This window comes from Jaculus jaculus, chromosome 9, assembly GCF_020740685.1.
Source record: "Jaculus jaculus isolate mJacJac1 chromosome 9, mJacJac1.mat.Y.cur, whole genome shotgun sequence".
NCBI lineage: Eukaryota > Metazoa > Chordata > Mammalia > Rodentia > Dipodidae > Jaculus > Jaculus jaculus.
In genome coordinates this window covers 91,809,248-91,823,441 of record NC_059110.1, presented here as the reverse complement: position 1 = coordinate 91,823,441, position 14,194 = coordinate 91,809,248, and the positions used below count along the sequence as shown (strand labels likewise).

The window sequence follows — 14,194 nt, the reverse complement described above, 5'->3', positions numbered from 1 at the left end:
GGGTGACTAGTTTAGCTGAGTTGGTGACGCCTATGTTCAGTGAGAGACCCTGTCTCAAACCATAAGGTGGAAAGTGATTGAGGAAGACACTGGACATTGAAATCTGTCCTCCACATGCATGCAGGCACACCCACAGACATGGGCCCACACATATGATCATGGATACACATAACCTGACACTGAAAGATAGGTTTTATAAAAAAATATACTTTATGGGAAAATTCAAGAGTCATACATAGAAAAATTCCACTGTATAATAACATTATGGTTTCATTCTCAATAGTTAAAAATAGTATCTATGCATTTCACAATACCATAGCAAGGTAGACAGAGCAATCCCACAGTTTATATGACACAAAGTCCCACGATGCATCCAGGGCATTCCAAATCCCTGGCAGATTAAATAAGAATGCTAATAACTTAAAGAGCATTATTTAAGAAAGATGATATTTCACATTATTGCAGACAAGTCACGTTCCTTAGAGTATAGGAAACTCCTCTCAGAACAATTCTTAGAAAAGAGTGGAATCCATCATTTATGAACTCCTGGCTTGGCTTCAGTTGTGGTCATGGATTTGTGGTTTGGGTTTTCTTATCCAGATACTTCATGGCATCCTGGACCCACTTCTGCTTGATGTCAGCACAGACCTCCTTGTTCAGTGTGGTCCTGAAGCTGTGGGAGAGGGTGAGGTTAGATGGAGTGTAGCCGATAGGTTCCTGCCTGACCTGGTACCCCAGGGTAATGACCTAACTGCAGGCATGGAGGAAGAAGAAGGCAAGTTTAAGAAAGGGCCTCGTGGGAAGCTGCTTTTCTCACTTTGCCTAAGTGAAGATCCCTTGGCTTCAGGATGGAGGGACAAAGTTCTAAAGTGGTGTCTCAAAGCAGAGCTGTGGGATTCGGTTTTCCCATTGATAAAGTTCTTCATTACAACAGTCTGTGCTTTGGAATGCAGTAGTACTCTCTACTAGAGGGAGGCAGGTGGACTGAGGGGGGAGAGGAAGATCACTCACATCACCGCTTCCCGGGAGCACTGGCTGCTGGTCCTTGTATAGCTTTCCAGCCTCTTCACTTGGATCTTTCTTCCACTGCTTTGATAGCAGCATGTGGGAGTCTTAATCCCACCTGTAGTGCAAAACAAGAACATGCTTTTTATGGTAGGAGCTGACTAGATTTGTGATGTCAGGAATGACAAGAAGGAGTCAAGGCGATCAGAAGAGGTACAAGGAGTGGTTTCTCACCCTAAGTTTAATGTCTTCTTTTGAGGCATCCCTTACACTCTCTCACTCTCAGAGGACATAGAGTGGGAATGCACTCTTTCACGTCAAGAGGAGAAGGAGAACCAATGAAAGCTCTGGGTGTCACCAGGAGGGGTTCATACAGGAATTTAGTTCTCCCGAGCTAGAGGACCCTTACCGCAGGTCTGCTTTTAGGCTCATAGACTCCAGGTCAGCTTCTCAGCCTCTATAATACCCAACCTCCGCTGAGCTTCTGTGTCTGGAAGCTGAGTGGATGATGCAAAGGCAGGATTCTGGGTGCCCTCCCCTCCATGCCTGTCCCTTGAAACATCCTGTACATGCATCAGTCCAGCCCCTGCTTTGATCACTCCAGGACCCCAACATTGGTGAAGACAGCGGGACAGGAATGGCATGAAGGCATGCTTCCAGAACCGGGTCCTGGAGGCAGTAGGATTCTAGTGCAGATCTGCCTAAGAGCAGCTGTGCCACTGGACCAGCTCCATGTCCTTCACTCTGGCACCTTATCAGAGCAAAACAGCTGCTAAAGTATTCTATGGTGGGCCAGAGATGGGGCACTGTGTTGCAGGGAGAAGGAGGCGGAAGTCCTACCTGGCTGGGCCAACACGTGGGCGCTGAGGGCAGCAGCTATAAGCAGCAGGCAGAGAGGCTCAGTGGACAGCTGCATGGTGAAGGGTGAGAGAGCAGGCTTCAACCACGTCAGCTGACAGACTAGGGTAGTCTTAGCTTCTCTGCTTTTCTAATGTTTCTCTCCCTTTTATAGAAACAGATAAGGGCAGGGCCAATGGACATTTGGTGAGGGAACTTTGTTATTCAGAATGAATCACAGGGCGGTATAATAGATCAGCTGAGCCAGCATCTTGCCCTGGGGACAGTGGAGGAGATGACAGAGAAAGTGTGTTGTATTAATGTTGGCCTGTTTCCATCAAATACCAAGAATGATAGATACGAGTTAGTGGGCTATGTCCAGAACATTATATGTGGTTCATGACTATTCATACAAGCTCTGCTTCTTTGAAAGGAAGCACATTTTGTAGAAAGAGGAAGGAAGCAAAAATGCCAAAGTCAAGGATATACAATGGTTTCCCAATTTCCTCTCTTCAAACACCACCCTTGGGACCCCCTTGGCTCAGAAATAGCTGCTAAAACTTTGTTTGGATTCCACAGTGTACTTAGACTCTTCACTGCCTTCAGTCCTGGTAAATTTTTTATTTTATTTTATTTTATTTTATTTTATTTTATTTTATTTTATTTTATTTATTTGAGAGAGAGAGAGAGAGAAAGAGGTTGACAGAGAGAGAATGAGTGTACCAGTGCCTCCAGCCACTGCAAATGAACTCCAGACATATGTACCACCATGTGCATCTGGCTTATGTGGGTCTTGGGGAATTGAACTTGGGTCTGCAGGCTTCTTAGGTAAGCGCCTTAACCACTAAGCCATCTCTCTAGGTCAGTCTTGGTAGATTTTTAAATCACATAAGAAAAAAGGTTCACAGAACCTTGACAGAAAACTAGAATTCAGCATTCTTTGAGGAACAGTATCTAAAGTTTGAGTACCTGCTTCAGTGATTGCTATGTGACAACCCATTTCAAATACTGATGTAAAACAGAGTGTTCTCAGACAGCACCAGCTTGGGTCATTCTTATCTTTTCAGGTAGATGATAGTTGATGCTGGGCTCATCACAAGGATATCAATGTCTGGTATCTATGCTGGGGATTGAGCCTGATGCAGCAGCTCCTTGGAGATCTCCCTTTCTCTCTCTCTCTCTCTCTCTCTCTCTCTCTCTCTCTCTCTCTCTCTCTCTCTCTCTGTGTGTGTGTGTGTGTGTGTGTGTGTGTGTGTGTGTGTGTACTCCCTAACGTGGCTAGATACTTTGAGTGATATCGTAGTGTCCTTTCTCAGTGACAAGGCTAGTGCACATAGAACACACCTCTTAATGGAGTGTAAAAGAACTTGAAGGCGTGTTTTAAAACTACTGTTTGAGGTTGGCACTATAGCTTAGTGGTACAGAGTGTTTGGGTAAGGCTTTGAGTTCACTCCCCAGCACAAAAATAAGAGAAAGTCAATCTTGTTTCCTGAGTTATCAGACTTGCATAGAACATAAAGATCTTGGAATGCCGTGGTTTACAAAATGCCTGATTAGGTATGAAGGTGTTGTTTCCAAGTAAAAGAATTTGGGAAGTCAAGCTGGACGCAGTGGTGCTCATCTGTAAGCTCAGCCTTTAGCATTTGGAAGGCTGAGGCGGAAGAAAATGGAAGTTCAAGACACAAATGAAAGAAAATAGAGGTCCACTGAGACACAATGTTTTAAAAACCAGACCTTGGAATATAGCACATACTAGGATACTAGGAAAGGGGCTTCAACACCTCACACACACACACACACACACACACACACACACACACACACACACACACACCATCACCACCACTACCACCAAAAGCTTCTAATTAATCAACACAGGGAAAATCCAACCTATGAAATGGTCATATAACTGATCAAGAATCAACATTAGAGGATGGAAAAAGAACTCCCACAATAGTAATAAAAAAATAAAATAAAAAAACTCCACGGACTAATCATATTTAACATGGACAAAAGAGTCCAATAGACACTGGTAAAAGATCATACTCAATGAGCATATGGCAAGGTTCTTGTGATCTCTTCATTGGAAGTACATTACAGAACAGAGAGGCTCTGAGTTCAATCACAAATTCAAGAGAGAGAGCGAGAGAGAGAGAGAAGAAGGAGGAGGAGGAGAGGAAGGGAGGGTGGAAAGGAAGAAAAGAAAGAGAGGGTGGGAAGAAGGAAGGAAGAATGAATGGAAGGAAGCGATAAAAGGGCAGAAAGAAAGAAGAAAGAAAAAATGAAAACCAAATCTATCCTCTTACTTTAGCCTATATTGAGACTTAAACCAAAAACACAAGGAAATAGTTCAGCGGTGTAGGCTATGCAAGCTCTGGGTTCCATCCCTAGCTCTGAAAACTATAAACAGAAAGTGAACCCTTGTGCATTGTTTGTAGGAATGCACACTGGAGCAGACCTGATGGAAAACAGTCTGGTGGTTACTCAAAGAGTTAAAAAAGAGGATTGCCATAAAACTCAGTAATCTCATTTCTGGGAATATATTTAAAAGAATTAAAAGCAGAACCCAAGAAGATGCTGATGACAGAATTACACAAAACAGTCAGGAGCTGGAAGCAACCCAAATGGCATCAGTGGGTGACTAGACAAACAAAACGTGGCATCTTCCTATGAGGGACTTCCATCCAGCCTTTAAGAGGAGAGAAACCCTGGCATACTCCAACATGGATTAACTTTAAGGACATTATCCCAAGAGAATAAGCTGGTCATAAAACAACAACAACAAAAGCATATTGCCTGTGTCCACTTGTTTGAGAATCTAAAGTGGCTAAATTCACAGGGAAAGCAAGGAGCATGCTGGTCACCAGAAGCTGGGAGAGGAGGAAATGGGGAGCTATTTAGTGAGCAGCTCGTTTCAGTTTTATAAGATGAAGACGCTCTGCAGCTGTGTCACATAGCAGTGTCAAGCATATTCTAATGTTAAGCAGACACTAGCAATGTAGCCTAACAATGTTAAACACATTAACACTGATACTATTGAACTGTACTTAAGGGTGGAAAACATGGTAAATGTTGTGGAATGTGTTTGTACCACTTTACAAACTGAAAAAGTAAAGAATGATGTATTAAAGAAGTGAGTTTTATAGCCTGCAATAAAAAGTTGATGGTCCTTCTTTACAAAAATGAACTGTTGACCACCTCGTGCAGGAGGAGGAATAAGACAGTTACAGTAGACACTCACTGGGAAAGAAAGGCATGGGGAGATGCAGCTGTGAGAGGCATTTAGCTAGGTTGGCAGGGAAGGGATGCTTCTGGAACAGGGATCTGATCCTGCATTCAGGAGGAATGTCCTTGTCCATGACCTCTAGAACTATCTCCCATGGGCCCCTTGCTGATGCTTTTCTTCTCCTTGTCCACATGGGATGTGGAACTTGGGAGACATACCCTCCTTCAGTGGTCATCCCTGCTTATTTCCAGCTCAAGGAAGTCTGAAAGTTGTTTTACAGTGAGTCCATGCAAAACCCGTTTCAGTCTTGGCTTCATATCTTGACAGCATAACTCCTTCAATAAACTACAGGTACTTTTCTGATCTGCCAGTAAAAGCTTTCAAATCTCTTTCTACATGCATTCTTGGCTGGTCCTACTTTTCTTTTACATATTTCTTGGCTGATTTTTCCATTTTCTCCATACCTGACATGATTCTCTTTTTAAGCCAAGGCTCACAGGCTCCAACACCAAAGACACATTCTTAACTCATTCACTCCCTCACACCACTGCATCTAACTGATGTAGTTCAACACTGTTGTATTGCTGTTCAATGCCGTTAAGAAATCCCATCTCCCACATATCTATGGCCAGCTGATTTTCAGCAGAAGTGCTGGGGACATGTCTTAGAGAAAAGATGTCCTGCAATAAGTGGAGCTGGGAAAACTGGAAATCCTCATCCAACAGAGTGAAACCAAACCCACAAAAATCAATTCAAAAATGGGAAACCTGACATCATGAAGCTGCTACAAAGGGGATGTGGGAAATGCCCCAAGACACTGAAATGGGCATGGATTCTGTGGAAGGGACCCCAAAGCAGGAAACAAAAACAAAGACAGACCAAAGGTATTTTGTCAAACTGAAAGGCACAGCAAAGGAAACACCAGAGTGAAGAAATAACCCACAAAGTGGGAGAAAATAAATATTCCATCTGACTAAGGGTTAATAACAAGAATTTATAAGGAACTGAAACCACTGAGTAGTAAAAATAAAATGAAAATATCCCAAACAAAAATGGATAGCAGGAGGTCAATGTGGTGGTACATGCCTGTCATCCCAGCACTTGGGAAGTGGTGGCAGAAGAATTGGGAATTCAAGGTCAATCCTTGTCTATGTAGAGAGTAGTAGCCACCAGCCTCAGTGCATGAGGCTTCTTCTCGTGCCTACCTTAATAATGGGCATATGCATGACAAGTAGATATATTAAAAATGCTCAGCATTGTTCATCACTGGAGCAATGGGAAAGAAAACCATAGCAAGATATCATCTCTCTCAATTTAGGAGGGCTGTTACTAAAGAGGCAAAAAGATATCTAGTAGTGGCAACAGCATGGAGAAAAGAAAGCCTTGTAGACTGTTAGTTGAAATGTAAATTAGTGCAGCCCTTGTTGAAAAAAAAAATAACGAACTACCAGATGATCCAGCAGTCCCAATTTGGGGCCTACAGGCAAAGGAATAGAATTCTGTGTGTCAAGAGACAACTGAACTCCTCTGTGTCCTGTAAGATAAGTCACAATAGCCAAGAAATGGAGACAACTTCAATGTACCTCAGCTGATGCGTGGATAAAGGAAACGTGGTACATGTCCATGCGGAAATTATACTCAACAACAGAAAATAAAATCCGGTCATTATGTTAAGTGAAGTAAGCCTGACACCTAAAGACCAGTACCGTGTGATCTACTAAAGTTGAGCTCATAAAAGTTGAGAGAAGAGAGGATGGAGAGATTAAGCCATTAAGGAGCTTTCCTGCAAAACCTAATGACAGGAGTCCCCAGGTCCCACATAAAGCCAGATGCACAATGTAGTGCATGCATCTTTAGTCTATTTGCAGCAGCAAGAGGTCCTGTCATGCACATTCTTTCCCTCCTCCTTTCTCCCTCTGTCTGTCTGTCTCTCTCTCTGCTTGCAAATAAATAAGTAAAAGTTGAGGTAAGAATGAGTGGCAGCTTGGTATGGGTATAGTAGGAGGATGAGAATGATGAGGAAAAGTTAATTATTGCATAGTAAGTTATAGATACATAGGAAAAGAAGTTCTGGTGTCATATATATATATATATATATATATATATATATATATATGTTATAGATACATAGGAAAAGAAGTTCTGGTGTCATACACACACACACGCACGCACGCACACACACACACACACACACACGCACATATATGCATTCTGGAAGGATTATAAACTTATTTACATTAAAAATGATCATTGATTAAATATATGTGCTTATCTTTATTTGAACATTACATAGTGCCTCAAAAATATGTATGATGTTTATGTATCAGTTAAATTCTCTTAAACATTTTTAAAATTTAAAAATAATCTGTGTTACTGCTTAAGATGGTGCAACAGCTGTTACTTCCTTACTGAGTCTATTCCATTTCACTCCTGATTGGAAGTTGGCCAAGTCTAAGTTAGCACAAAGGACATTGTAAATGCTCATATCAGAGGTTGCAGGACTTGCTACAAGTTCAGAACTTTGAGAGAACCAAGGCACATGGGATCAACCAACTCCTTTGCACATCAAGATCTCCTGAGAAATTCTTAAAGTTACAACGAGAAGGGGAGTGTTCCTCCATTTCAGCCACTGTACCTCAGAATCTTTGAGGACGAGTACATACTTTAGAATGATCTTGGTTGATTTGATATATACTGTTCCCTAGGGGACCAAAGCAGATATGTTTAATCCGTGTATGTGTGTGTGTGTGTGTGTTTGTGTGTGTGTGTAAAACATGCATATACACATTGTGTGTGTATATATAAAAGGGGATTAATTAGATTGTTACATATTTGGAGGCGGGGTAGTCCCTAATGGGCACATCGGAAAGCCAGAGAACCTGGAAGCTTCTCAGTCCATGTTGACTCATTATAGCCATCTGAACTCCAGAAGTATATGTTTATATATTTTATCTATCTATCTATCTATCTATCTATCTATCTATCTATCTATCTATCTATCCATCTGCCTACCTCCCTACCTGCGTGTGTGTGGGATTGGAGGAGAGAGCCACACCAGGGCATCTCATTGTTGCAAATGAATGCCAGACACTTGCGCCACTTTTGTATCTCGTTTATGTGGGTGGCTTGGGAATCGAACCTGGGTCCAGTGGATGCTACAAACAAGTGGAATTACCACTGAGAAATCTTCCTAGTCTCCATTAATATATTTATATGTCTATGTAAGTCATGGAGTTCATAGTAATTTGTTTCAGTAAGAACAAGAAACTAAGAAAAAATTTGGTACCTTGAAGTGGGATGCTATTGGAACACAATGTGGAAATGACTTTAGAATTAAGCAATGAGCAAGAGACTGGAAGACTTTCAAGAATGATAGGAAAAGATGAGACTTACTGGAATAGACCCTTGGAAGCAATGGGAAATGAACACACTGCTCTTGGCATTCCTTCCTAAAGGACATTGTCAAACTTGGTGCTGGTTTCACCATGCCAGGAGCAAGGCATTCCATGTTTGGCTAGGGCAAGAGAAGTAGATTCAGGATTTCTTGAAAGTTGATAGCCAGGGCTTGCCAAAGCAACATAAGCTGCTTATTTTAAGGTTTGAAGACATGCAACCCCCTTTCTCTGTCTTTTCTCCTCTTGGGCCCTCTGCTGCACAACTGTCTGCCATCGGGGAGCGCACAGCCCCACAAGCTGTAGGGGGAGCCCCGCTTGTCTGTATTTCACTCACTCTTTGAATCTTAGCTTTTGTTGTGGTTTGGGCTTTGATTTCCTTTTTAAATTTTTTTGTTTTATTTTTATTTACTTATTTGAGAGCAAGAGAAAGAGGCAGAGAGAGAGAGAAAGGGTCCACCAGGACCTCTGGCAAGTCCAGATAAACTCCATATGCATGCACTACCATGTGCATCTGGCCTATGTGAGTACTGGGGAATCAAACCTGGGTCCTTAGGCTTCCCAGACAAGCACCCTAACTGCTAAGCAATCTCTCCAGTCCTGATTCCTTTCTTTAAAAAGATTTTTAAATTGAATTTTTATTTTTATTTGAGAGAGAGAAAGAGGTAAATAGGGAAAGAAGGAGAAAGAGAATGGGTGTTCCAGGGACTTCAGCCACTGCAAAGGAACTCCAGATGTGTGCATCACCTTGTGCATCTGGCTTTACTGGCATATTGGGGAATCGACTTTGGGTCCTTAGACTTTGCAGGCAGGTGCCTTAGCCACTAAACCATCTCTCCAGCCCCCTGATTTCTTCTTCTTTTTTTAAAATGTTTTATTTACTTATTATAGAGAGAGAGAAGGAAGCAGATAGAGAGTGGGCAGGCCAGGACATCTAGCCACTACAAACAAACTCCATATACATGCATCACCTGGTGCATCTGGCTTTACTTGGGTAATGGGAAATCAAGCCTGGATCCTTAGCATCTGCAGACAGATACCTTAACCACTGAGCAGTCTCTCCAGTCACTGAGCTTTGATTTCTTTAAAAAAATTGTTGTTTGTATGCATACATGTTTGTATGTGTAGGCACACATGTGTGTATATATGCACATGCACATGTTTTTACATGTGTGTGGAGACTAGTGGTCAATGTTGGGTATTTTTCTCAATCACTTTCTACCTTATTTTTGTTCCACCATATATATATATATATATATATATATATATATATGTATATCTATTTTAGAGAAAGCGAGGGAGAGAGAGAGAGACAGAGGGAGAGAGAATTGGCACAGCAGGTCCTCAGCCACTGCACTCGAATGCCAGATGGTTGTGCCACCTAGTGGCCATTTGCAACCCTGCACTTGCCTCACCTTTGTGCATCTGTCTTACATGAGATCCGGAGAATTGTACATAGGTCCCTGGGCTTAAGAGGCAAGCACATTAACGGCTAATCCATCTCTCCAGCCCCACCTTATGCTTTTGAGATAGGACTCTCTTCTACCTTGGGGCTCCGTGATACAACTCTAGATAGTCAGCCCCAAAGATTTCCCACCTCTGCCTTTCTCCCTCTGAGATCACAGGGACAGGGTGCCATGCTTGGCTTAAACATCCTAATGCATGCCCAGTAGTCACTTTAGCAACTGAGTCATCTCCCCAGCACTGGAGACTTCATTTCTGACTGGTAATCAACACTGAGGACCTGAGGAGGGGACACGAGTGGGGAGAATGGTTGGACGTGGAATGAAGGTCAGTGAATTCAGCAGGAAGCTGCCCACAAGCAGTCTGCTTTTGGTATATCAGGACCTCGGGGGCTTTAAAGGAAGCCCTCAGCCTGAGTCAGACACACTCAGGAATGCTGATTCAGAGTTCCTCCCCAGCTGCATGCAGCGGAAACAGAAGCTTTCCAATGATGCATGCTCACAGATCTGGAAGGGGGCCTCGGTGTGTGTGTATCTCTGCAACTCTTTGTCACACCCATTGTGCCTACAGACAGAGAGTACCTGTTGTGTCCTAAGTGCTGAGTTAGTGCCGGATCTGTGATCAGAGTCCCCCCAGCATCTAATGCTGCAGAAGGCAGGCTTGTCTGTTAGTGCTCATCTCCCCACCAGATGGAGTCGGTGAGCTCGGGGAGAATTTGTTCTTTAAAGGAAGAGTCTTGCTTTCCCTTGTGGCGGAGTCGCCTATGAGTTTACAGGGTTCAGATGCCCCTAAAGTGTGCCAGATGTCATACAGTGCAACACCAACCTCTGCTGGACATTGAGACAGAGACTATCCACCCATTTAAATGGATAATTGAAGACTCCTGAGGGTGAGTAGGGGTTAGTGATGGAGAGACATTCAGGTTTCAGTGAAGGTGCCCCCTTAAAACATGAGCTAAAGAGGGACCTCTGTGTCTTAGATTCCAAGTCCTTCTCCCTCTGTTGCGGTCAGCATTTCACCGTGCTCACTGCATTCTTCTGTGCAGTTGCCTCCTACACTCTGTGGATTCAGCCCCCAACTCCTGAGGGATCCTAACTTCATGTTGGCATGAAGCCAGCAAGACACACTTTCTGAAGTTAGCCTTGGAACCTGTAACTTAGACTAAAGATCTTTAATATTTCCTTTATATTACAAGGCTGGATAAACTATTAACTCATCACCCTAACACTCTTTTTTCTAACATCCCATCACTTGACATAATCGTGGACCCCTCTCTGGTTGCTTTTGTCCCTATCTGATATGCACAGCATCAACATTTATACCTTCAGGTATTTTTTCTACTTATCCTTTTTAGTGTTTCTGTATTTTTTTTTCTAGAAAAAGCAGTAACTACTTGTCAAAGGTAACCATTTGTCATTGCCTCTCTTCAAACCTCAGTCTAACCATCTTATTGAGGAGCGGTTGTCTCCCCTTGACTCCTAAGTGTCTGTAGTATTTATAGAACTCCCAGTCAGGGAATGAATGAGCAGGGTACTGACTAGAGTGAGATATCCCAGTTAAAAGACAATTGGGGTATGTAATAAGAAGGACTGTAGGTTGTGAAGAAAGGAATGAGGCCAGAGCTTTTGCTAAGCAAGTGACTGGGTCACTGGGATCTGGGTATGACATTAGGGACAATGATATTAGCCTGCTTGACTGGGTCCTGCCTTCAAAATATATCCATGACCCTCAGATGAAAGCACCTAGTGGGAAAAAAATCCAGGGCCTATGCACTCTTCCACTCCTCTGCAATGTGAGTCCATCCTTGGGAATCTTGTCCCTCTTCCTCCAAGTTCATATTCTCTCCTTTGCAAGTGCCCCTCAAGAAACAACCAAACGCCAGACTTTGTACAAAAATATATTTTTTGTTTAATAGTTATGTAATATTCACTTATATAATAATATTTAAGGCAATTCCTTGGAACTTAAAATACAAAGGTTTCACATACAACATTCCAAGTATAGAATTAAGGCTCACATAAGGAAAGCAATGAGTTAAGTCTCTGTATCTCAAACACGCTAGCATTCACTGAAGATAAAGTTAAAACACTAATAAGTTAAATAAGGTTAATATTACTTCAGGCGTCACATTTTACGTCAGCCTAGTTTACTGTCCTCCTGGTTACTTGCGTAGTAGGGCTTGAGGTTACTGAAGGGAAGCTAGTGCTTGGTGAGCTAGGTGCAGTTTCTTGGGTTGTAAAGTTAGTGTTCAAAGATGCTGGGGTGCCTATAGTGGGCACACTGTCTGGTCTCTTTGGGTTTTGTGGTCCAGTTGGATTCCGGTTAAGCTGATTTTTCTGGTCCAGCCTGGCAATTTGCTCCTGGACCCACTTCTGTGTGGGGTCAGCACAGATCTCCTTATCCAGCACAGTGAGGAAGCTGTTGGCAGAGGGAAGACAGTTAGACACAGTCTCTGGGGCTTAGGAGCATGGCTACTCTGTGTCAGGGGGCTGCCTATCCTGGGGACTGGAGGAAGAAGGCAGGTGTAAGGAGGAGACCTCGAGTCATCGGGAGAGTTCATGAAATGCAGATGTTCTGAAGAGCAACCGCATGGACGATGGACGTTGGGAGTCAACTTTTTCTATCTGGCCTCAGTTTTCCCGATGGGAACCACTGGACATTGGTTTTGATGGTATCACTGACTCTAAATTCATGAGCAACTATCTATCCTTTGCTCCCAGGGGAAGAGCTTTGGATGAGGGAGGGCAGGTGCGTTCAACTTACATCACGGCCTTCTTGGAGCACTTGCTGCTGGCCACACTGTAACTTTTCAGCCTCTTCCCTGGGATCTTCTTGTTGGTGACTGTGTAGCAGCAGGTGACTGGGATGTTAAGTGCATCTGGAAGGGAAGCCACAGGGGACAGGCATGTTAGGATGGGCTAGATGCGTCTGGCTTTGCAACAGGGGAATGCCATGAGGAGAAGGCGAGGTTCCGGCAGCAGTAAAGATAGAGCACCTTAAGTCCCATTACACGGAGCTGGACTGTGACATCTGACGCGGCTGGCTCACTTTCCTATGCTATAAAATCAGTTTACAATATTGATGACGGGCAGAGGAAAGGGGAGTTGCCAAAACTGGGTGATTCTGGGGCGGGTCATTGAGAAGGACTATGAACTAAAATGACGAGGGCCGTACACCACGTGAGTCCCTATTTTGGACTGCAAAGTTCTGTGTCTGGTCATACGCATCTCTAGTACCAGCCACCGTGGCAAAACCACCATCTCTGGAAGCTGGTTTATGATGGAGCCCAAGCCAGCTTCGGGGTCTCCCCGCCTTGTATCTGTACACCTTGCTCATCTATGACTCCGAGGTTGTCTTTGATCACCCAGACTCTCTGCCCCTGCAGATAGGGAGTGGGTAAAGGTGAGCTTCCAGAACCGGGCCCTGGGTTCTATTCTAGGCTCTGTCCAGGAGAAGCTGTGTCATTGTCCTTGTCCTTTCAGCTGTCATATCTCGGCCAAATAGTTGCTAAGGTGAGCTTATGGTTGCCGCTTGTGCCATTTCAGTCCACGACCACCCAGAGATGGGGCCCTGCGCTGTGGGGAGGAGGAGGCAGGGATCTTACCTGGTTGAGCCAACACGTGGGTGCTGAGGTCAGCTGCTATGAGCAGCAGGCACAGCAAGGCAGAGGAGACCTGCATGGTGGAGGGCCAGAGAGCAAGCTTCCAAATGCCAGTTGACAGATTCCCAGCTGGCCTCAGCCTCTCTGCTCTTCTGAGGCCCCTGTCTCTGCCTTTTATTGCAAGCCACAGAGGGTGGAGCCGGCTCGGGGAGGCTTGGCCCCTGGCAGCATCCTCCTCAATGGATGACGAAGTGGAACATTGTTGAATCTGCTGAGCACGTTTAGCACCCTGGGTGGTTTCCAGGAAGTAGAGGAGGGAAGCCGTGGGTCAAAACTTGGCACTTTTTCCGTTCTCTGCTGAGACCAGATGGAGCGGAGCAAGGAGTGGGGAAGCAGGGCTGGGAAGGCGTCACTCTGCACACACTGAATGCGCATGTGGACTGAGTGAATCTGCTTTCTCCGAGGTGGAAGGAAGGGTCTCAAGGAGACTGAAGCAAGTCCAAGCTTGTCCCCAGCCCTCCCTCAGGCCACAGACCCAAGGAAGCATCGTAGAGCTGGGCAAGCGCCCTGGGGCTTTGGTGAACTCTCCAACAAGCCCATCCACCGAATACATGGTTAACAGCGTATTCAATCTACATATCTTTTAAAGAGCAGAGCGGTGACATGTTA

General features: G+C 44.1%; 1 protein-coding gene across 4 annotated transcripts; it reads right to left on the bottom strand.

Moving 5' to 3' along the window:
- Positions 1 to 567: 567 nt before the first annotated feature.
- On the bottom strand, positions 568 to 13,654 carry LOC101603233 (C-C motif chemokine 2-like). Of its 4 annotated transcripts, none has more exons than XM_045159016.1 (3): positions 13,529 to 13,654; positions 12,688 to 12,802; positions 568 to 673 (listed from the first exon to the last, which is right to left on the bottom strand). In XM_045159016.1, exons 1-3 carry the CDS (start codon positions 13,602 to 13,604, stop codon positions 568 to 570), a joined length of 297 nt encoding a protein of 98 aa, XP_045014951.1. In that variant the 5' UTR covers positions 13,605 to 13,654. The 4 variants fall into 4 exon arrangements, with proteins under 4 accessions (XP_045014951.1, XP_045014952.1, XP_004664630.2 ...); XM_045159017.1 differs by having other exon boundaries at positions 12,688 to 12,791; positions 13,524 to 13,604; XM_004664573.2 differs by lacking the exons at positions 12,688 to 12,802; positions 13,529 to 13,654 and adding exons at positions 1,012 to 1,123; positions 1,846 to 1,921.
- Between the last annotated feature and the right edge of the window lie 540 nt (positions 13,655 to 14,194).